Source organism: Melitaea cinxia, chromosome 22, assembly GCF_905220565.1.
Source record: "Melitaea cinxia chromosome 22, ilMelCinx1.1, whole genome shotgun sequence".
Classification (NCBI taxonomy): domain Eukaryota; kingdom Metazoa; phylum Arthropoda; class Insecta; order Lepidoptera; family Nymphalidae; genus Melitaea; species Melitaea cinxia.
This window is the reverse complement of record NC_059415.1, coordinates 12,095,911-12,121,496: the sequence shown is the minus strand read 5'-3', so window position 1 is coordinate 12,121,496 and position 25,586 is coordinate 12,095,911. Positions and strand designations below refer to the sequence as shown.

Here is a 25,586-nt window from a genome sequence, read left to right as displayed (position 1 = left end):
ACAGCCCTCTGTAAGTCTCCGAAAAGCAAAGCCCAATATCGAGCTCTTAATTCGGAGCGTTTATCTCGGCCAGCTGATGCTGAGCGGAGACGCGAAGCTCTCGGCGGCGCTCTGCGAACAGGAGGCAAGGCACGCGGAGGCTTACGAGAAACTCTAGCTGTGGGAGACAATAACAACTTAAGATCAAGGCAAAGGGTAACAAAACGAATTCTTACCAATACTTCTAATTTATTAGAAATTACTTAAGAACAAGTATATAAATAAAGGTACACATAACATTGTGCACGATTTTAAATAGTTAGGTAAATCGTATCTATAAAAAAAAAATCTTTTCACGGAAAAATACCATATTTGAACCAAAACGCAAAAAACCTGTATGCTCATCTATATAATAAATAACTTATCAGAACCAACAAAATAGACGTACGTTATCAATAAAGGAAGTAAAATTACTAAAAGAGACATTGGCCACTCCCACGTCTGGCTCTATACCCTAAATCTGATCAAACAGATCGGAATTTTCCCAGTACTTTATTCAGAAAATAACAGCAACATTTATATTTACATTCGATTTATTTCTGAGCCTTTAGAAACATAGGCTTCGAGAACGTAAATGATTAATAGAGAAAGTATCGGAAATTTGCTTCAAGGTCATTTTGTATCGATTTAAGTCTATATATGAAACACATAATAAAAACATTACAGGCGTCTTTCAGCAACCCTGATAAAATGAATGACTCCATCGGCATACATCATAAGTTTTATCTTTTATACTTTTTTTTTTAAATTAAACATTTGTGTGTTTGTTCGTTTTGTTCAAACGCGCTGATAACAGGTTACTAGATTGATGATGTAAGAGTAAAAGCCGAGTGAAACTGTGAGGAAAGTCTAGTATAATATATAGGCTACGTCTTGCGATTGCGGTCTCCATCTCAACATGACTTTATTTTATAACCTTTTTTTTAGTAAACCATAATATAAGGAACTAAATTTTTTTACAGGAGGTGAATAAAAAATTCTAGAAAACTCAACTGAAATAGTAAATATCCCACTATTGGGCAAACGAATTTTCCGTTATATATAACCTTCTAAGACCTCGTAAATATTTCTTAATAGCTAGCTAGATTAAAAAATAGGCCAAATAAGGTAATGTACACCTACCGGTTTTTGAGATTTGTGATGCACAAAAATTTTCAGATATACTTTAAAGGACACAAGGGACTTTTTTTGGAAAATAATTAAAATTAATTTAATTAAAAGTATTTGACGGTACTCCTTAAATTGACTGCCACTCTGTTATCAATGTATTTGTCTATTCATAAAGGTTTGCAGAAATTGGACTTTCCTTATCTACGTGATTGAACATAATGATTTTACAGCGGGATCTTACACTAAGTCAAACAATAAAGCTTTCGACACACTGGACGCTTACTTAGTATTTCGATGTGACGTCATAGCATTGCTGTGCTCCAGTCCTAATGTCGTTTTGATAAGTTTGGACTATTGAAGTGGAATACAACACGAAACCTAAAGAATTCTACGCGACATTAGCGAAACCATCTGTTCAAGTTTTGACGACATTGAAAACCATTAAAACCAAGAAATAATAAATTAAAGAACGAAACTTACAAACGCCAGTACTTACGCGAAATTAATAAGCGTTCAGTCCGACCAAGGCATTATTGTCATTACTACCAATTACCTTAATGGAGGATAAAAGTTTTACTATATATAAAACTATGTATAAAAAGAGAACTGACAAGTGTGTGTGAGATGTTAGATTTGTTGACGTTTTAGGTGATTTTTTCCACAAGTCACCGCAAGATATTTTGCAGCCTTTCTACGTTCTTTAATTATTTTTTAAAGTATAGGTCTAACTGCTGTTGTTGTTTTAAGCAGTAGACGAACAGAAGGATCACCAGCATTATGCGACCACTACCGCCCATAAACTCTGCTACCTACATCAAAATCAAAGGCATAAAAGAAAAAGGTAAAAAATGAGTTGGGGATGACAAAAAGGCATCCTCGATTTTAAAGCATGGCTCTCATTTTCGCCTTTCGAGTCTTTCGACACTAAGCCAGAGTAGCTAGTTTATGGCGTTTTTAACCGACTTCCAAAAAAGGAGGAGGTTCTCAATTCGACTGTATTTTTTTTTTCTTTTTTTTAACATCAGAACTTTTGACCGGGTGGTCCGATTTCGACAATTTTTTTTAATCGAAAGGTGGTGTGTGTCAATTGGTCCCATTTAAATTTATTTGAGATCTAACAACTACTTTTCTGAGATCTGATAACTACTTTTTGAGTAATCTTTGATAACGCGTAGTTACTTGACTATTTTTTCGTTGATCTACGTTGTATTACTCGTCGATGAAATTGAAGTCGGTTTTTTTTCGTTTGTGAGCAAACACAATTATTCTTCGAGAATGTCCTAAGACACGATCGGGCCACATACTGGTAGGTAGTAAAATAACCTACAGCTAGTTCATACATAAATATGATACACTTGAATAAAACATCACAAAATGTCAGTTTTGCAAACGTTCTGCGCACAGAATTGAAAACATCGAACAAAAGGAGACTAAAAAATTATCTGTAACTCCAGAATACAAAAGGCTTTAAGTACGTAGCGACGATTACATTGTATATAGAATGAAACGAAAATAGAAACGTAGACGAACGACAATCGATCGAGCTCGCCGCAACGCTACACGTGCCGTTTCTGTCCATCAAATATTCAAATACTGTATTGATTTAAAAGCGATTATATCGAAAACTAGGCGTACTGTGCAGAGGTAACAACCAGATACAATTAACATATAGGGTCAACTCTTTCATATTTTAACTTCACGTATTTTTAATTTTGCTACATCGCTGCTAGTCGTAGCGAGCGGGTTTATAGCCTGTGTAACGAATATTGTATACATCGCAAAAGCTTATAGGAATTGAATTAATATTCCAAATTATTCTTTTTTGTATTGCTATTATATATTTTATATTATCAATATATATTTTACATTTATACACGTATATTAATACTATTTTGATTATTTATGTATGGATATTTGTACTTATATGTGTATGTGTATGAATGAATGAATCTATCATACACTATTTTTATCCATCCTTAAGAATATTGTACACCCTATCCGTCACTACTATATCATGTCCTGTGCCCAAAGGTTATCTGGAAGAAATCGCTCTTCAGCGATAAGATCGCCTTTGTACATCTTTTTTTTTTGTAATTACTACTGTTTGTTTATATTTTGGTGTACAATAAAGAATATATTATTATTACTATTATTATTGCTGTTACATATATATGTAGGAAAGAAGGAGGTCAGATTGGTTAATTACAATGTAGGGTAACACAAGATAGTTATTAGTTAACGGAGGGGAAACTAACTTCTTAGCATTCGATGGATTCGCCGTGAGGGCGCCGGGTCCACCGCGTGGCAGAGGAAGAAACTCAGAGCAATTCCTAGGACTTGCGACCTAGGACAGTAGGTTTCTGGAGGGCCTCCTTGAGATGCGCCTCAACGCTCACCTTCACTGCCCGAGTTGTCCGCCCTGCCTAGGCAAATTATAAATCGTAATATAATATGTAACAATTAATTCGTTTGCACAAATTAATTGTTGAAAGAGTCTAGGTTAAGCTACTAGTAGGATACAACAAGTGCACCGTGCCAAGCCAGAGCCAAGACTGCCTTAGCCACAGTTGCACCGATCGCTTTATACACGTCAGAATGACTCGAGTAATAGAATGAATGAGGGTAGGTAACTATGACTAACGATGTACTAGGTGGCGTTATCAGTGCATCTGTTGTTTATTAGTCTTGGGTAGCACATATACGATGTACTAAAAGGTTACGTTACTTAGTACGGTACGAAATGTACCAAACGTCAATCGCTATTCGGACATAATCGAACTAATCGTACACTGTGACAGTACTATCGACTACATAATCTCTGTTACTCGAACTACGTTCGCTGCGGTCCGACGAGTTTATATTGTACATCTATGGGTCCGAGTATCACACTGTCCGACTGTCCGAGATGATGTTATTCGTAAGCTCTAAAATTAAACAGAGCTATACAGCAGAACGGTATAAACGAACGATTAATGTTGAATTTGTTAAGACCGTACGAGTTACATCGCGTAGCGCATTCGATTCATTTCGCTTTCTTTTTAATTAAAGTCTTATGAACATAACGTAAACCAACGTTTTTTTTTTGTTATAGTTTTTTTTAGCGTAGGTAAATAAAAATTGAGAATTTTAGTGACTTAAAAACCCTTTTAAATACACTTTTACGTATAAGGATATATGGATATCATAATGAATTGGAATATATCCAATTCATTATGATTTGGCATTGAAAAATATATACAACCCTAAATTTTCACCCTTCTACCAAAAATCCCTATTTTTAAATAGCGTTTAGCGGCAAGAAAACGTTTGCCCGGTAAGCTAGTAGATTTATAGACTCTCAGACGACCTTAGGTCATAAATCCTAAGTAAACTAGACAGCAATATCGTGGGAAACTAATACCTAGGCTGTTACTAACTGAATAAGGACTTATAATATTATCGTTAAGGAGACGGATATAGAGCTTAATCCGCCCCGCTTCTCGTTTCAGCGAAACGGATATTACGTAATTTGTTCTGATACATTTAACACTTTATTATAGCTACAATATATGTTAACAGAAACATTCCAGAAATAATAATTTTCATTCCAGAATTTTTAAGTGAAACTGTGGGAAACTCACAATTTATTTATTGATGTCTATTATATTTGTATGTGTTATACATATATTAACTAATAGTATTTAATTTATAAAATAATATACAGGGTGTGTCGTAAATAGTGAATAATCCGTTAACTGGAGGTAGCCCTGATGTCGATCTTCAAGAAAATGTACTTTTTATATCAGGATTGCCAACACTGTGAAAATTATGAATATTTTTGTGTTTTTTTCAAAAATGTCCCACCGCGACTTTTAATTTGGTCATAATTTTTACAAATTAAGGTATTTTAGTGTACTTTTTATTTTATTTTACTTGGGAATACTTGTACTATCTAATGAAATTACTATTTCTGGCATAATATTTTCTAAACTTATAAAAATTAGCGTTAGAAGTTATTTTTATTTTTCTTCGTTACTTTTTGTCAAAATTTAACCATTGATTGTGAAAAAAAAATGTACGACACTAGAATTGCCCAGTATTTAAAAAAAATACTTAGTTTGTGTAGTTTCTAAAAAGGTATAACAATTAGTACTTGACAAGCAAAATTACTTTGTATGAGCGAAAGAGCTTATGACGGTCGGTAAATTCGTTTTGTGTCATTAGCATTTGTGTTAGTTAAATGTGCAAAAAGAAAAAAAAAAACAAAGGTTTTTATAATAAAAACGCATTTATTACATTACAGTAAATGTTCAAAATGCCCTCCATTAGCAGCAATGCAGGCTCGGCATCGCCTTATAAATGATCTTTTGATACGGCGTGCATAGCCTGATGCTTCAATTTCACCAGCGGCTAATTGCACACGTGTGCGCAATTCTTCGACTGTGGACACTGCTTTATTGTACACTTTTTCCTTAATGCATTCCCAATAAAAAAAGTCCAGGGGGTTCAAGTCAGGCGATCGTGGCGGCCATAAAATTGGACCCAAGCGCCCAATCCACCTATTTGGGTATGCTTCATTTAAATATTCCCGCACCCGAACAGCAAAATGCGCGGGACACCCGTCATTTTGCAGCCACATTCCTTCTCTTGTCTCAAGTGATAAGTTTTGCAGCAGCTCAGGTAAATTATTTTGTAAAAAAATTAAATACCCTTCAGCATTTAATGTCGCTGGCAACTCATATGGGCCTATTATTTTCCCACCAACAATTCCCGTCGACTCATCTGTCCATAAAATTTTGTCGAAAAAATTTGGATCTTCTCTTATGTACGATTTTTATTTTTGTGTTACCCACAATTAGGAATTCTAAACATTTTTGAATATCATATCAAAAATTGACCGCTCCAGCGGGATTCGAACCCGCGTCTTCGACATACCGTGTCGACGCTCTAGCCAATTAAGCTATGGAACGATATACTCGCCAGAGCGAAACTTTTGATATGATGATTTTTACTTTCGGTTTAAGCGAACCGTGGCGCCGTCTATAGTGAGTTCTTTACAGAGACTCGTAACTATTCAAAGTTTCATATTACAATGAAAATCTTTGACAGGAGACGACACCATGCTATTTTTAATATGTACGATTTTTATTTTTGTGTTACCCACAATTAGGAATTCTAAACATTTTTGAATATCATATCAAAAATTGACCGCTCCAGCGGGATTCGAACCCGCGTCTTCGACATACCGTGTCGACGCTCTAGCCAATTAAGCTATGGAACGATATACTCGCCAGAGCGAAACTTTTGATATGATGATTTTTACTTTCGGTTTAAGCGAACCGTGGCGCCGTCTATAGTGAGTTCTTTACAGAGACTCGTAACTATTCAAAGTTTCATATTACAATGAAAATCTTTGACAGGAGACGACACCATGCTATTTTTAATATGTACGATTTTTATTTTTGTGTTACCCACAATTAGGAATTCTAAACATTTTTGAATATCATATCAAAAATTGACCGCTCCAGCGGGATTCGAACCCGCGTCTTCGACATACCGTGTCGACGCTCTAGCCAATTAAGCTATGGAACGATATACTCGCCAGAGCGAAACTTTTGATATGATGATTTTTACTTTCGGTTTAAGCGAACCGTGGCGCCGTCTATAGTGAGTTCTTTACAGAGACTCGTAACTATTCAAAGTTTCATATTACAATGAAAATCTTTGACAGGAGACGACACCATGCTATTTTTAATATGTACGATTTTTATTTTTGTGTTACCCACAATTAGAAATTCTAAACATTTTTGAATATCATATCAAAAATTGACCGCTCCAGCGGGATTCGAACCCGCGTCTTCGACATACCGTGTCGACGCTCTAGCCAATTAAGCTATGGAACGATATACTCGCCAGAGCGAAACTTTTGATATGATGATTTTTACTTTCGGTTTAAGCGAACCGTGGCGCCGTCTATAGTGAGTTCTTTACAGAGACTCGTAACTATTCAAAGTTTCATATTACAATGAAAATCTTTGACAGGAGACGACACCATGCTATTTTTAATATGTACGATTTTTATTTTTGTGTTACCCACAATTAGGAATTCTAAACATTTTTGAATATCATATCAAAAATTGACCGCTCCAGCGGGATTCGAACCCGCGTCTTCGACATACCGTGTCGACGCTCTAGCCAATTAAGCTATGGAACGATATAAATATATTTTTGATATGATATTCAAAAATGTTTAGAATTCCTAATTGTGGGTAACACAAAAATAAAAATCGTACATATTAAAAATAGCATGGTGTCGTCTCCTGTCAAAGATTTTCATTGTAATATGAAACTTTGAATAGTTACGAGTCTCTGTAAAGAACTCACTATAGACGGCGCCACGGTTCGCTTAAACCGAAAGTAAAAATCATCATATCAAAAGTTTCGCTCTAGTGGTATATCGTTCCATAGCTTAATTGGCTAGAGCGTCGACACGGTATGTCGAAGACGCGGGTTCGAATCCCGCTGGAGCGGTCAATTTTTGATATGATATTCAAAAATGTTTAGAATTCCTAATTGTGGGTAACACAAAAATAAAAATCGTACATATTAAAAATAGCATGGTGTCGTCTCCTGTCAAAGATTTTCATTGTAATATGAAACTTTGAATAGTTACGAGTCTCTGTAAAGAACTCACTATAGACGGCGCCACGGTTCGCTTAAACCGAAAGTAAAAATCATCATATCAAAAGTTTCGCTCTGGCGAGTATATCGTTCCATAGCTTAATTGGCTAGAGCGTCGACACGGTATGTCGAAGACGCGGGTTCGAATCCCGCTGGAGCGGTCAATTTTTGATATGATATTCAAAAATGTTTAGAATTCCTAATTGTGGGTAACACAAAAATAAAAATCGTACATATTAAAAATAGCATGGTGTCGTCTCCTGTCAAAGATTTTCATTGTAATATGAAACTTTGAATAGTTACGAGTCTCTGTAAAGAACTCACTATAGACGGCGCCACGGTTCGCTTAAACCGAAAGTAAAAATCATCATATCAAAAGTTTCGCTCTGGCGAGTATATCGTTCCATAGCTTAATTGGCTAGAGCGTCGACACGGTATGTCGAAGACGCGGGTTCGAATCCCGCTGGAGCGGTCAATTTTTGATATGATATTCAAAAATGTTTAGAATTCCTAATTGTGGGTAACACAAAAATAAAAATCGTACATATTAAAAATAGCATGGTGTCGTCTCCTGTCAAAGATTTTCATTGTAATATGAAACTTTGAATAGTTACGAGTCTCTGTAAAGAACTCACTATAGACGGCCCCACGGTTCGCTTAAACCGAAAGTAAAAATCATCATATCAAAAGTTTCGCTCTGGCGAGTATATCGTTCCATAGCTTAATTGGCTAGAGCGTCGACACGGTATGTCGAAGACGCGGGTTCGAATCCCGCTGGAGCGGTCAATTTTTGATATGATATTCAAAAATGTTTAGAATTCCTAATTGTGGGTAACACAAAAATAAAAATCGTACATATTAAAAATAGCATGGTGTCGTCTCCTGTCAAAGATTTTCATTGTAATATGAAACTTTGAATAGTTACGAGTCTCTGTAAAGAACTCACTATAGACGGCGCCACGGTTCGCTTAAACCGAAAGTAAAAATCATCATATCAAAAGTTTCGCTCTGGCGAGTATATCGTTCCATAGCTTAATTGGCTAGAGCGTCGACACGGTATGTCGAAGACGCGGGTTCGAATCCCGCTGGAGCGGTCAATTTTTGATATGATATTCAAAAATGTTTGGATCTTCTCTTATTTTTCGTAACATTATTTGACAAAATGTTACTCTGAATGGACCATCTCTTGGCATCAAAGTTTGAACCTTTTGGTAATGGTACGGATAAAGTTGGTGTCTTTTTAAAATCCTATGTACAGATTTCTTCGGTATACCGGTACGTCTTGCTATTTGACTTAAGGATGTAGAAGGGTCTTCTTCAACCAATTCTAGCACTTCGACTTCACTGTGTCGTTGAGGCCGTCCTTCGCTAGCTCTGCTTAAGCCAGTCCCGGGAAATCTTCCTTCACAAAGTGAATTGTGCACTCGAATAAAGACACGGTAATCAGGATGCCGAACATTAGGATATCTTCTCCGGTAGAGTGCAGCAGCTCTACTGGCGTTGCCGTTGCATAAGCCGTAAATGAAATGCATGTTTGCATATTCAGTCGGTGTGTACCGAGACATGTTTCAGTTAAATTACAGAAAAAAGTTTCCAGCACAATTCACAAGTCCGTAAGAAAAGCCAAGTTGTCAAGATCACCGAATCCAATTCGTCCAAATCACAAAGCAAAACAGAGTCCAATATCAAAAAGTTGTAGGCGTTGAAAATACACAGTAAAGAAGAGCGCATGCGACGTATTAAATCACACTGACAAAGAGCAATATGAGCGTCGTATTAAACAAAGACCGCGGCTGTCTTTTTCACAATTGGTGAGTGTGATAGGGATGGAGCATTTTATTAGATGAACAATAGTCAAATAGTCCCTTGCGCACGCGGGGCGAGTGTGTATTGCTTTCTTTGTCCTTCTTTCACGTGTGTTTTAACCTTGAAATAACTGGTATGAAGTTAGTCGCAAGTCTTTAATTAAAATTAATTTTATAATTTTGAACAATTCTATGAGCTAGATTACGTTACACAATATCATTTTTTATTGAATAAATGATATTAATAAGTTAAGGTGCCTAAATTCGGACATAGACGCATTACGTGAAAAATCAACTTTCTGACCGTCATAAGCTCTTTCGCTCATACAAAGTAATTTTGCTTGTCAAGTACTAATTGTTATACCTTTTTAGAAACTACACAAACTAAGTATTTTTTTTAAATACTGGGCAATTCTAGTGTCGTACATTTTTTTTTCACAATCAATGGTTAAATTTTGACAAAAAGTAACGAAGAAAAATAAAAATAACTTCTAACGCTAATTTTTATAAGTTTAGAAAATATTATGCCAGAAATAGTAATTTCATTAGATAGTACAAGTATTCCCAAGTAAAATAAAATAAAAAGTACACTAAAATACCTTAATTTGTAAAAATTATGACCAAATTAAAAGTCGCGGTGGGACATTTTTGAAAAAAACACAAAAATATTCATAATTTTCACAGTGTTGGCAATCCTGATATAAAAAGTACATTTTCTTGAAGATCGACATCAGGGCTACCTCCAGTTAACGGATTATCCACTATTTACGACACACCCTGTATACTAGCTGTGCCATTGGCGCGTTGCTACGCTTTTTTTTGGCCGCACCAACTCAGAAACCTTTGTGGGCTCATGCACAATACTTTGCTGAAGATCATGACATGATCAAATGCATATTTACGATTCTATTAATAACTTTCAGGTAAACATTCATTTATATATAAATAATATACATGTATATAATACGGAGAATTTAACATTAGCTCTTTCTCGAGCTATTTTTTATACTTACATTTATTTTGTCATTATGTAGGAACATTCGAGAAGGGTCTTTACTGCGCATGATCGAGGATTAGACAGCTATTATTACGTAAGCGTCTCAAAAACAGTGTCTCAATTAATTTTAGATACCGAGATTAAATATCTTAAAAAACGCATAGCTTAAAATCACTTAACTATATATTCGCGCATATCTTCCAAGCAGTTCCAACAAACTTTAAATATTTTTTTTTTGGGTTGTCATAAAAAGTCTTGTATAAAAGAAAAAAAAAAACAGAGACATGATGTTAGCCGAGTCAACTACGATCCATGACTCCATCCACTTTAGTACGATAATCACAGCAACTTGTTGATGAGGTAGCGAACACTTTCGACCCCCGAATAAGCGAACTATACAATATTCGTATTGGAAAACTTAAACCGGGAATTTAACAGTGTGTGGACTTTTATTCACTTTACAAGATATGAAAATAAATTATATCACTTAAAGTATTTACTTTTTGTCACTCACTTCAGCCCATCGCAGTCCACTACTGGAGATAAGCCTCCGCGAGTTTACGCCAAAAATGGCGTGAACTCATGTTCCTTCAATTTTAATTTTTTATATAAACTACAGTTCCAACCAAGCGTAAGGTCCGTATGGCACCTTTAGATTAACACCATATCCAAGGTACATTTGCCACACCAAGGACATCGCAAGCACATTGACACACCATCACAGGAACACGGCACCACTTAAAAGCAGCTTTATTTGTCAATGATCTTCTGTAAGGTTGAACTACCTCCCCAGTCATGCTGCTCCAAAAATGGCGCAAGATATTCTCCCCCTATACCCTACCATTTTTTATACAAATATTTGTTTCCGGTCTAACACGGAAAGCTGTACTGTGTAACTGGGGTATGGCTAAGCAGGAAATTCTGCTCAAAATATGGAGTAGCCCGACTGGTGCAGTACCACGACCTTACAAAAGATCATAGCTAAATAATACTGCTTTTTAGTAGTGTTGTGTTCCTGTTGTTTAAGGTGACCAGAGCTCCTGGGGGGAGGAATTGGGCATAGGGTCGGCAACGCGCTTGCGATGCTTCTGGTGTTGCAGACGTCTATAAGCTACAGTAATCGCTCACCATAAGGTGAGCCGCATGCTTGTTTGCCGACTAAGTTATGTAAAAAAAACTGTTTGTCCCAGTTGCTACTGCACTGACACTTGACGGCGATTGTTACTCGTACAGTGGCATAGCTACCGAATAAGTAAAGACCAAGCCATTCTTTTTTTCTAGCATTGCAGAACACCTGAGGGCCCTGGTTCATGAGGGTCTTATAATCTGACTAGCAAACGTCATATAGAACTAGCTACATATTCTTCTACCTTTGAAATGTTACATTTAAAAAAGGCAAGGGAACGGAGATTCAAAATGAAGTAAAACTTGACATATTAGATGATTATGATAAGGTGATGATCTCCTCATTATAATATTTTTTTTTACAACAAGATCGGCAAACAAGTGTACGACTCACCTGATGGTAAGCAATTAGCATAGTCTATAGACGTCTGCGACACCTTCTGGTGGTCATCGCAAACACATTGCCGACACTACTCATACACTGCTCTGCTTTCGAGCAAGCTCTCGTCACCTTACTAACCACAAGAACACAACAATTCTTGAAAGCAGTATTATTAAAGCTTTGATCTTCTGCAAGGTCTAAATATTTTATATAAAATAGATCTAAATACACAATTATCTGTTATGTAAAACTTTATTGTGAACACTGTTTGTTAACTTAAATAAATAAAAAAAAAAAAATTGTTTCACAATTTCTACTACATCAATAGAAATAATTATTAAAAAAACAATAGTAATAGCGTATTCAATGACAGAGGTGGTTTAAAGAGCGCCAGTTTTCAAACAGGATATTAATTAATCATTATAAGGTCATGTGTTAACAATTATTAAAAGAGGTACTGTTAAGATATATATATATATATATATATATATATATATATATATATATATGTGTGTGTGTGTGTGTGTGTGTGTGTGTGTGTGTGTGTGTGTGTGTGTGTGTGTGTGTGTGTGTGTGTGTTTAATATAAATATTTGTCTGTATGTCCCTTATAGAATCGCAAACTATGCATTTGATCATGTCATGATCTTCAGCAAAGTGTTGTGCATGAGCCCACAAAGGTTTCTGAGTTGGTAGACCAAAAAAAGCGTAGCAACGCACGCAGGGTACAGCTTATTTTATATATTCAACGAATCTTTGTAGTAGGAAGCTTTAATTAAACAATTAAACATTTTGATTTTTAAATTCATTTTTCTGGTATAAAACACTACGGCTTACTAGCTGCCACCCGAAATTTATCAACACAAAACCAAATGAGATTGTTTGTATATTTTTAACAAGTACTCAATTCAACAGAAACCCTTCTTTATAATATTAGTGAAGATAGTCAGTAAACTATACAGATTAACTTAACTTGTATGTATCACTTACTAAAAGCTGCATAACTTACTCATAAAAAGCTAATACAATGAGATCATAAGCTATGTGTCATCTGGAGTAACATTAGCTTTGTAACTAAAAACTTTGTTCAGATGTCAAGGTAATAGTCTGATTTGTTAAATATTTGTTATTAATAGACCTCAAGTTGGGGAAACTTGCATCATTATCTATTTTTAAAAGTGATTGCTTATTTTCCTCGGTCATAATTACATATTGCATATCAATGACCTGACCGATTTCATTTTCCTTTTTTTTAAAGTTTTCTAAAACAAAATAAAAGGTTGAGAAATACAGAACATTTAAAAAAGGTTACAATTATTTTCACATCACGCATTACACAGTTTAGACAATAACTGACACACCTAGACCACAAAGGACATCAGCATAGCCGTATTTTTTTTTTTTTGAAGTTTTCTAATACTTTGGCTAAGGATATTTATAAAATGAAAATCGAAAATAGTAAAATTTTTAAAAACATAATGATTACTTCTACTTGACCACTTCCTCCGATGAGACGTCAGTCGGTAAGGTCAGCCAGTTATCAAACTACAATCAGTACTAAATTCTTCAATTATATTTAAAGAAATTCGAAGTTATTATCGTCGTACTGTGTGGCTACGGTACTAAAGAATATAGCTGCCCCCTTTCTTCCCGTGGGTGTCGTAAGAGGCGACTAAGGGATAACACAGTTCCGCTACCACCTTGGAACTTAAAAAGCCGATCGGCGGCGGGATAACTATCCAACTGCTGGTTTTGAAATACACAGGCCGAAGACGGGCAGCAGCGTCTTCGGAGCGACAAAGCCAGCCCTGCGGTCACCGACCCCCCTGCCCAGCGTGGTGACTATGGGCAAAACACATGAGTTCGCGCTATTTTTTGGCGTGAAATTGTGGAGGCCTATGTCCAGCAGTGGACTGTATAGGCTGTAGTGATAGTGATGAAGTAATTTTCTTGTTAGGCTTAGCTTTACATATAAACAAGATTACAAACAAAGTAGGGTAAATATGATAAGTGAAAAGTAATACCATAAAAACATTCCAGTCTTTTATTTGGATTAAGGACGCTATCACATTTTTCCACAAATATCAGTGTTTTTCACGTACCATTTTAATTAATTAAGAGTCACCCTGAGAGGATATCTTGGTTTCAAATGAAAGATAATATATTCATCTCCGAGTGAGATCATAAAAATTCTATAGCCCCATACAAACTTTTCACACAAATACAGTTTAACCATCACAGAAATCGCAAAAAATTAAAAAAAGACGGGTCTGAATTGGAACCATTATACCTAAATACACTGCACTAAGAAAAATAACTACACTAAGAAATTGTTGCTTATTTAGTCCTCTATGCGTAGCGCTAGATATTTTATATAAAAATAAAATATATTTCCATTTATGAGAAAAATAAGAAACGCTCTCAAATTTCTTCATACATTTTTTACAAGTGAACCATCGTCGTTCGTCATTCCGCGTCGAAACGCGCTCATGGAAGCACGGCTGTATCGCTTCAGCGCAAGTAATAATTACGTAAAAAATGAGTTCCTTGTGTGTACTGTGCTTGGACGAAATTGATACTTCACAATCGATTGTTTTTGCTATGCATCTGGTTTATATATAATAATCAATAATAATAAGTAATCTTCGGAATTTGTCTTCTTTTCAACCGACTTCAAAAAAGGAGGAGGTTACTCAATTCGACCGTATATATATATATATATATATATTTTAATGTATGTTTGGAGTTAACTTTTTCGTTTATGAACCGATTTTGATAATTCTTTTTTTGTTGGAAAAGAGATATCCCTAGTTTGGTACTATGATAAGGAAATTAGGATCTGATGATGGGATCCTAGAGAAATCGAGGGAAACTTTCAAAAATCGTAAGGGTGACTAGTAAATTTAATCATGTTTTCATTAAGTACTATAAAGTACTACTATTTAATAAAGGTCTGGAGTCGATCTGATGATGGAGAAGAAAGATAGTCGAGGGAACTCTTCAACAATTTATAGCAATTGCCTGCTTTTTGAACTTAATTCGTTTCTATTGATGAGAACTTTGCACCTATATGAGTTACAAGTGCCATTACAGTCTGATGATGGAGACGAAAGATAATCGAGGGAACTTTTCAACGATTTATAGCAATTACCTGCTGTGTGGTCATCTGTGTCGCAGGACCAAGTTTGATGATGGAGCCCATAAACACTCGAGGGAATTTCTCAACAATTTACAGCAGTTACCTTTTGCTGTTTGACGACCGCTTTGATATAATGGTGCATGTGCCGTGTCGGAGGCGCCTAAACACTGACGGTCGCGGGTTCAATTCCCGCTCGGAGTGGATATTTATGTTTATACAAATATTTATTTTCGGTCTAGTTGTTAATCTTTGTGGTTCTCTCAACCTAGCCTCAGAGAACACGTTAGGCTGTCAGTCCCGGTTGTTATTACGTACGCCTGATAGCGAACTTTACTCATAGTATGTCGACGCGTTAGCGCAGCGGTCACAGCACTGGCTGTTGCGCTGGCGTTAGTGGGATCAATCTCCGCGCAAGACAGACATTTGTATTGGCCATATAAGATGTTTGTCATGATCTGGGTGTTTGTGCTTGTGTATTGTGTATGTTTCCGGCCCCCCGACACAAGAGAAAAAGCATCCTTGTTAGGTCTACCCATCACTAAAAATTGTAAAATAAAATAATTTTTAACAAAAAAAAAACCGACCTCTAACAGGAAACTAAAAAGTGAAAAATAAACTCCACAAGTTTACGCCAAAAATAACGTGAACTCATGTGTTTTGCCCATAGTCACCACGCTGGGCAGGCGGGTTGGTGACCGCAGTACTGGCTTTGTCGCACCGAAGACGCTGCTGCCCGTTTTCGGCCTGTGTATTTCAAAGCCAGCAGTTGGATGGTTATCCCGCCACCGGTCGGCTCTTTAAGTTCCAAGGTGGTAGTGAAACTGTGATATCCCTTAGTCGCCTCTTACGACACCCACGAGAAGAGAGGGGGTGGCTAAATTCTTTAGTACCGTAGCCACACAGTACAAAACTTAATTAGTACAAAGTAATTCGTATTTTGATTTAGTTAATCAGAAATGATTAAATAAATATTTTATAATATTGAAGTCGGTGCCAAGTAAATACTACACCGTACCGACCGTGTATACATCCGTATACATTTAGTAAAAAGCAGTATTTTAATATAACAAAAGGACACTCCAATTTTATTTATTTGTATAGATTGTTTACGTAAATTATGTTATGTTTATATTATTATAATGTTAAAACTATAATAATATAACTTAAAATTGTATGTGATTTTGAATTATAAAAATAAGCGTATTATTATCTATTATATTTTATTGTATAGTACGACGAACGAGTAGTAGATACCCTGACGCCTTAAGACATCGTCATAAACAGAGTAGAGGTTCCGTGAATAGTAGGTACTTAGTAACAGTTACCAAGTTCGACTTTAAACTTACAACTAAATTTACTAATCAATACCAGTAAAATTAAAAATTAATACTTTCAAGTACCAAAATTAGTTACGTCGGTACAAAATCGAGCAGATAGCAGTATCAATGTGTGCGTGCGCGTAATGTTATTGTGTTGCGATTTAAATACCTAAACTTGAGCGAGTGAAAAATGTGATAGCGTCCTTAATTGATTCCAACAGTGCCAAAATGATACAAATGAATTTGCCAATGTCACATATATTGAATAGTAAAAATATTACTAATTAAATAATTAGGTGCGACATAAAAAGCATTTAGTTTTTTAGGCTTGCATAAAGTTTTTAGTAAAATTATTACAAAGAAGGGTACGGTTCACTTGATCACTTAATGGTAAGTGGTTAACCAAGCCTATAATAATAGCCCGCAACATCAGAATCATCAAAAGTGCACTGGCGAGCCGGTAAAGCTCTAGATTAAGAACCCACCCCAGGTAGGGTAGGGGACGCTACCCCCGGTACCGCTGGCACACTTCAGAACCCCATGGTTATGATTTTTTGTACCTAGTGTAAGGTGTGTAGTGTTACAGTGCAGCTCCCTCTCTACCCCCCAAAACCCCATAATTCGATGGTTTTTAATAATAATCTTAATAAAATTCTAATTTATGAATTATAACGTTATAAAAAAATAATGTAAATACACAATCAAAGTAAGACTAAATTCATCTTATCATATGCTTAGTTATCTTTTAATAATAAAATAAATTTAATTTTGAATTAAGAATATTAACTATAAGAAGTAACATAATTTCTTCAATCGATAAATGTATTACGTTCGCAAAGTTTTATATGAGTTATTATTTTTATTGTATGTACTAACGCCCACGACTGTTATCAACATCGATCTGAGAATAAAAACCTACCTTCATTCATATAACTAAAAAAAAAAAAGATTTACCTGGTGTGTCCACGGCGACGTGGAAAGCCACTAGGTTTCTTGCCTCCCTGCCCTCCTCCTGCACGAGCTGCCTTACTTCTTCCATAACAAATAAACGATTAATAGTATTTGCTAACGAAAAACAAATGGTAAAATTGAACACATCGCTCTCACAAATACGTTAGAATTAAACGATAAAAATAGATGAAAATATAGTAAATTACAATAAATAAAAAATAAAATATGAAATTAACACTTTAGAAACCGAATTATTTCTCAAAAGCGAAAAAATGGAGCGTTAAATATTTTCATAACAATTCGCGAATTGACACTTTGATTTGTTTTTTAATTTTTATTTACACAGATCTAAAGTACGCAGTTGAAATCTATTGAGTCTATGTCTCTGTGTAATAATGTTTTATATTGAATTATTGATTACAAATACACAGTTATTTAATTAATTAACTATTACTAAATATTTTTAACCAATTTTAATTTGCAACATAGTTTAATAAATTAAAATGTATATTTACAAAAGAGTCATAATTATGTAGGTAATTGTATTTCAATAAGTAAAGTTATATATTTAACTCATTGTGAATTTTTAAATATTTTATTAAATGAATAAACTATAATAATCACAATTAGAATAAGAGGGAATGTGTGACGTTAACTTATATTATTTTAATAGTTTTGGAACACTGAGAAAATTTTTGGGATTAGGTATCGTTTATTTTATTTATACATTATAGTAATTTGTTATCTACGCTACAACTTGTATATATCTGTGGTTAATTTTTTGATCGTAGTTTAGTTTAGTGTTCTGTGATCTGTCTCTACCTCTAATATTTCTTTTCATTGTCAAGCAAAATGGCGGATCAGGTACGTTACGGATTTATTGAAGAAAAAAATAGTTTTTGCATAGTTTACTTCTTAATTTGAACATTATTAATATAAATTAATCATACGTCATGGATATGATAATACGTTTATGTGAAATTGTGTTTGAATATTATGAAAATGTGCTCAAAAATATCCACGTGGGATTCGGCTAATGTATCTTACTTATAACTACTTACTACTTATTTACCTTATTTCTGAATTAATTAGACCTCCAAAATGTTACAAAATTCCTTAAATAACTGTTATCGAACTAAATATTCTAATAAAAGATACTATTGTGTGTATGTTTTAAGATGTATAGGTTAGTTTTAAAGTTATGATTATGTGTGCTTCTGGAATGGATGGTATGTAGTATGTACAAACTTTTAAGTATTTAGAAATTAATTATTTTAACTATTTATTGAAACTATGTATTATTATGTTTACGCTTCAAACGTTTATTTCTTCGTGTACAAACATAGATATTAGTATACTATAACAAACTTATTCGTTTCAAAGCAAACACCTGTCAGGTACCTAATATACATTGCCAATTCCAGACCGAACGCTCATTTCAAAAGCAACCGACTGTCTTCTTGAACCGTAAGAAAGGCATCGGTGTGAAAAGGAGCCGAAAACCACTGAGATACCACAAAGACGTGGGCCTCGGTTTCAAAACACCGAGAGAGGTAACCGCATGGAGTGGTTATTAATGTTTTGTGTTTTCTTTCCGTAGACTGAGAAAGCGTTTCAGAAACAGGCGACGGTGTTCCTCAACAAGAAGGGGGGACTCAAGAGGAAAGATATGCGACATCATAAGAATGTCGGTCTAGGTTTCAAGACACCACGAGAGGTCTGATTTAACCGTTTTGGTATCGGTGGCAGGCGGGCTTCTACGTCGCTAACAGTGGTTTTGTTACGGAGTAGAATAGTCAGCATATGATAACATATAAAATAATGATATTTACCTCTATTGTTTCATTTAAATTTAAATGTTAAATTGTTTCAATAATCTGTTGACTGTTTTATCTGTACTGGTGCTAGTCCACGTTGATATATATCAGCTAAGCTTAATTAAGATTATTATAGATCACAAAATAATTTGTTTTTCAAAAAAAAAAATTGATTTCCTCTAAATGTTGCATGCATGTGCATTTTTACACTTTTTTTTTTAACCTTTATAGTATTATAATATTCAGTCAAATAATATTTATTTTGTGATCTATAGTAAATTTCAACTACGTCACAGGTAAGTTTGCATGTTTACAAATGCATGTTTTATAATTTAAAAAATACTTCATTCATACAAGGTGCTATGATAAAATGTTATAGAAGTCTTATTGGTACTTGTATTTATATGTTACGGAGCTACACCTTTTTCTTGGTATGATGTTCAGACAAATTACATATATCAGTGTAATGACCGGTAGCCCTGAAAAAAAAAAATATTTTACAAGAGACAAACTGGGTAATATGTGGAGTGGTGTGCCATCAGTATGTCTTATTGTACATATATTTCAATTAAATATTATAAGTATATATTGCTAGAAATATAAGGCTATGGGTTCTAACTATTGGGATGCTCGGAAGGCTATTGCTTGATATTTTTCACGTATTCATTTTATATGTAACTTGTTTCCAAAATGATGAGAATCACACGACGGTCTTCTGATTTACTGAATGATGAAGACAGTGTTTTTAAACCCATTTTCTGATTATGGATGATGACAATAATTGCTAGAAAAAAATAGGTATTGGAATACTGTATGAAATAATTCAAAGTTTGTAGTTAGTAATAAATTAGTGATAATAGTTATTTAGTTTGATACCAATTATATATACCACATTTTTATTGTTTTTGTCATATTTTTCTTTTATTTATTAATATAACAATACTTAAAAAAAAAGTGTAAAGGTAGTCTTATCAATAATAGCGATCTCTTACAGACAAATTTTATCAATATCTGATAAAATTAACAATGAAGTAGGGAATTCATAAAATTATTTAAGTACATTGCTTTAACTTAATATGATTATTATTGTTGAACATTTTATACACTATTCCAAAGCAATTATCAATCCATGTCCAAACGGACCCTACAAATAAAACATAGATCACACATCATTTTAAACTAAAAATATTTAAATTCCAGGCGATTGAAGGTACATACATTGACAAGAAGTGCCCTTTCACTGGTAATGTATCGATCCGTGGTCGTATCCTTACTGGAGTCGTGCAGAAAATGAAAATGCAACGGACGATTGTCATCCGTCGTGATTACTTGCACTATCTCCCAAAATACAATAGATTTGAGAAGCGTCACAGGAATATGTCAGTACATCTGTCACCGTGCTTCAGGTATTATTTATTTTATTTTTTTATTTTTAAATATATATATTTTTTGAGTAAAAGCATAATTGCACATCTTAAATTGTACGTAGAAAAGTTTTTATGGAGTAAAGCATGCGTTTTTTAATGCAAGAAAGGTCAAAAATATTTGTTTTTAAATAATTAGAATTTATGAATGAAAGTTAAATTTTGTTAACATAGTTTATATTTTCTTACAAATTTCATATCAAGTTAACATATAATTAATGTAATAACAGTAATGTGATTTTATAATACTCAATTTTTTGTCAATATTTAATTTCGGTTCAACATAAACATTGTAAATATGTTTGTTAAATGTATTTTTATGAATACCCCTAATAGTTCCACTTAGTGGTTTTACCAGCATACTTTCTGACTTCTTTTGTTAAGTTAAGATTTAAAAGTAGGATATATTATGACTTAATTCTCAACCTTTGAATCTCCAGACATACCAATTGCTTCTGAAATTTTTGTGTAAAAAAGTATTAAACAATATATAAACTTTAAAAGTTATTATGTAGTAGAAACTAGGATATTTCTAAATGATGATACCCACACGACGGTCTTCTGAATACCATTTGACGAAGAACGTGTTCTAACCCAACAACTGATACAAATTTCTCTTTTGAAAATATTTTTTTTGAACCCAACAAAAATAATACAGCATGTGTCATTTCTATTTCCAGAGACGTTGAGCAAGGAGACATCGTAACAATTGGAGAGTGCAGGCCACTGTCCAAGACTGTAAGATTCAACGTGCTTAAGGTTTCCAAGGGCAAGGGATCCAAGAAATCCTTCAAAAAATTCTAATTTAATAAAAATACTTCATAAGTATTATGTGTATTATTTTACTAACTTGTGTAAGTTCCCACATTTACTTTAATGGTGTTGTTATCAGTATGAATATTGAGGGCTAAAATCTTGTCTTAGTCTTCAACACTTCATGGATATAGTTATTTAATGAGAATTCCATATTTTAACATTTTATCTGTCGCCGAGCGCTCAATATCCGTTCCTATTCCCTTGCTATTACGTCAAAAGCATGATTTGGAAAGGATTAGTTTTAAAATTTAATGTAAATGTACCTTATTTGATTTATGATCAGGTAATTTTATATCTATACTAATATTATAAAGAGGTAAAGTTTATAATTTTGTATGTGGGTGGTAATCTTCGCAAATACTGATCCGATCATGACAATTCTTTCACTAACAGAAAGCTACACTATTCAGGAATGCTTTAAGCTATATTTTATTGTAATTGAACAAAAAATTCAGTAAATAGGAAAAAGATGAAATATAATATTAAAATGTTAAATAAACTAGCGCCATCTATCGCTATTAGAAAACAATTTATTAGTCTTTCGACGTTATTAATTTAGTCTATCGACGACGTTTTCTCGCACGGGTCGACTAGTCTAATTATACAATGACACCTGGATAAATGAGAAACCTCTATTATTGAGAACTACAATAAGGTCCCGGCACTTTTTCATCGAATTACCTCTGTTAATGGGACTTTAAATGAGATTTGATGTCCAGGATTTTTTCTATGTTTACCTCCATAATTGGAACTCTGGAGCTCAATTCCCTTTATAAGTGAGACTATCAGGTTTCGACACGATTGTTAATAAACATTTTAATTTCTTTCGCACGTGCTTTGTTTGACAGTACTATCTCAAATTTTGACCTACAAACGAGACTAAAAGTTCACAAAATGTCCATATGTAAATATAACACATTATCAGCATCTGAAAAATTAGAGCTTCTACCAGATTATGATTATAGAAAATCGCGTGATCAACTGTGCTCGGAGTATGAGATACCAAAGTCAAACCTATGTGGAATTATTCAAAACAACGAGAAAATTTGTTCTTAGTGTAGATATAGATGGAAAAGGAAATCGAATACGATCAGCAGAGAATCCTGAGAATCCTACTTACACTTAATTCATTACACCAACAAATACGCATTTTTATTAACATTGTCTATTTTCAAGTATAAACGAGTACATACCTCACTTATACGACCGGACAAAACTATAGGCCACTCAGTATTTCGGAAGCCTGCACACACTGATCGGTACCTGCACGGTTCATCTCACCACCATCCATGTCACCTTGCGTCTGTATGCAAAATTCTTACAAACCGTGCTCATGCTCTGAGCGATGAGCACCACATAGAAGAGGAGTTAAAGCATGTCAACGTAGTTTTGCGTAAAAATGGACATAGAACGGTATCAACACAGCTTTTATCGAGGCAACGGGTTCGACCACAAGAAGCTCAAAGACGGCCAGCTTTCTTACCTTTTGTAAAAGGAGTAACAGACAAGATTAGAAGGTTACTGAAAAAGCAGTATAACATCAAAACTGTTTACACACCTTGTAAGAAAATAGGTAATGTATTACGTTCTCCCAAGGATTATATCCCCTTTCAACACCCAGGGGTATAAAAGGTTGATTGCAGCTGTGGAAGCTCTTATATCGGTCAAACCAAGCGATCTATAGCCACACGAATAAATGAACACATAAAAGCTGTGAAAAACAACGATCAACAGAAATCGGCAATCGCAGAACATATATTACAATCGGGATCGAACCATTGGATAGAACTTCATAAGCCTAAGGTTCTCTAACGAACGCCACTATACACCGAGGCTAGTTCGCAAAGCTATAGAAATTCGGAAATTCAAAAATTTCAATCGCAAAGATGGTTTTGTGTTGGCAAATGCGTGGAATCCAGTGTTGGAACTTTGTAATATTAACAACCGGTTTCAAATAAAACAAAAAACTGACGTTGTTAGTGTAGTTTGCCGGGAGTCTGTGTCTAAAGTGAGTGATGGGGTGGGTTTAAAAAGAACGAGACGGAGGGTAGAAAGATACTGCCCGTGATGGATGACAGTTGACACATCGCTCCACAGCAGTCTCGTCGTGACGACGGGCCATGTAATTGGTTCAAATTATCGACAAAAATCGTCAAAAAACTATATCGTGGTATGTACTCGTTTATACTCAAAATTAGACTATGTTTGAAAACCGCGAGTGTCTAAGTTTAAAAAAGTTAATTTATTAACATTTTCACCTTTATAAATGGAATAACGGTATATTTCGACCTGTGTAAATGAGACAGCTAAATTTTAAGCCTGTCTGATTGTAAAACTGGATAAATGAAAAGCTCTATAAATGGTACAAAATCCTTTGTCAGACACAACACCCGTCTGGTCGGAGGATCCTCCCTTTTCGATGCCCGACGTGATTCCTCTGTTTGTCATGATCTGAGTGTTTGTGTCTGTGTATTGTGTATGTTTCCGGACCCCCGACACAAGAGAAAAAGCATCCTTGTTAGGTCTACCCATCACTAAAAATTGTAAAATAAAATAATTTTTAACAAAAAAAAAAACCGACTTCAAACAGGAAACTAAAAAGTGAAAAATAAATTTACTTAGTACAAAGTAATTCGTATTTCGATTTAGTTAATCAGAAATGAAAAAATAAATATTTTATAATTTTGAAGTCAGTGCCAAGTAAAACAATAACTACTCTAGTATCTACTCGTAAGTTGCTACTGCGGATGTTAGGATTTTTTCTTTCACATTTCTTTAATATGGCATTAAATTTTAAAATGATTAAAAATTATTACTGTCCTACACTGTCCTATTCCTTTTATACGCAAAAAAATATGCTTAAAACAAAACGTACGTGTGTCATATTTAATCTGTTTAACTTTAAACATAAATAGGGATGTCCAAGTTTAAATATCGACAATTTTTTCTTTGTTCGGATACCTAGTAATTATTAGTTACAAATCTAATACTGTTGGATATCATTAATCCAAGTAAAGACATAAATAAATAAATTATTATTGTAATACGAGTTTTTGAAATAGGTTACTAGTAAGTAAGTTCCTGGAAATAATCACAAGTATTGATTAGATACCTACATTATTAGAAAATAGCTCGTGATATTGACGAAGTGTTTAAGAAGCAGTAAAATTTAACCATCTTCTTTCAATTTTACAATTTAGTATTATCTATAGTAATTATTTAGTTTCTTCTGTTATTTTTTAATAAATGTATTTATTTCATGATTGTCGGCAACTACATTCTTTATTAAAAGTTACTGACATCAATGGCATCCATTTATTACGTGAGCTATTTTTCGATCAGTTTAGAGTCTTCCCCCTCTTGGGTGAGATTTAGTGTGATTTCCTGAAACCCCATACCCTTTACGTGAGATTGACGCTAAAAATATTCTAAACTAAATTTATTTTTATTATAGTAAGTATATTGATGTTCGATTATCCTCCCTCGGCTTAAATGGGGTTTGGTGGATTTTATTAGACCCCTCCCCCCATTCTGAGCTCACGTAATTAATGGATGTCCCCCCTTGTGAACATTTGTTTTAATTTTTACTATCGTTACTGGTGAGTGACGATGATGAAATAAACGTATCTAAAGTTATCAATATTTACGAAAGGAAAAAATAAATGGTATAAAATTTATTATATATATTAAACAGGTATATCTAATAAGACAAGCCAAATATATGTATTTTTAGGAGAAACAAACTTATTTATTTAAAAAAAAGACAGAAAACCGAACACTTAACTTCTATTTATTATTCATTTTTACAAATATAACAATTATCACAAAAATTAACATTAACCACTAACTTAATCGAAAATAATGACCGAGAATTACAATTAAAATTAACCAAGCAAACAACCATTACTTTGAATATAAAAATGATCAACCCACTCGTCATGAAACAACGACCTATCGTTCCGAAAGCCGAGAAGCAAAAGAGCCCTCTGAACGGGTAGGGACT

The 25,586-nt window shown here is 34.2% G+C and overlaps 2 protein-coding genes across 3 annotated transcripts in view; one reads left to right on the top strand and one right to left on the bottom strand.

Moving 5' to 3' along the window:
- LOC123664632 (golgin subfamily A member 4) overlaps positions 1 to 3,525 on the bottom strand; it is a 95,257-nt gene extending 91,732 nt beyond the window's left edge. Inside the window, exons 1-2 of the mRNA XM_045599150.1 lie at positions 3,405 to 3,525; positions 3 to 157 (exon numbers count right to left, since the gene is read on the bottom strand). Of these exons, the coding sequence (XP_045455106.1) occupies positions 3 to 157; positions 3,405 to 3,414 (165 nt within the window). The 5' untranslated portion in view covers positions 3,415 to 3,525. The remainder of the gene's footprint in view (positions 1 to 2; positions 158 to 3,404) is intronic.
- A 14,748-nt stretch (positions 3,526 to 18,273) lies between these two features.
- Positions 18,274 to 21,595, top strand: LOC123664490 (40S ribosomal protein S11). 2 transcript variants are annotated; one of them, XM_045599029.1, is made up of 4 exons: positions 18,274 to 18,390; positions 19,127 to 19,243; positions 20,544 to 20,749; positions 21,448 to 21,595. In XM_045599029.1, exons 1-4 carry the CDS (start codon positions 18,379 to 18,381, stop codon positions 21,569 to 21,571), a joined length of 459 nt encoding a protein of 152 aa, XP_045454985.1. In that variant the 5' UTR covers positions 18,274 to 18,378; the 3' UTR covers positions 21,572 to 21,595. The 2 variants fall into 2 exon arrangements, with proteins under 2 accessions (XP_045454985.1, XP_045454984.1); XM_045599028.1 differs by lacking the exon at positions 19,127 to 19,243 and adding an exon at positions 18,951 to 19,079 and having other exon boundaries at positions 18,277 to 18,390.
- The last annotated feature ends 3,991 nt before the right edge of the window (positions 21,596 to 25,586 follow it).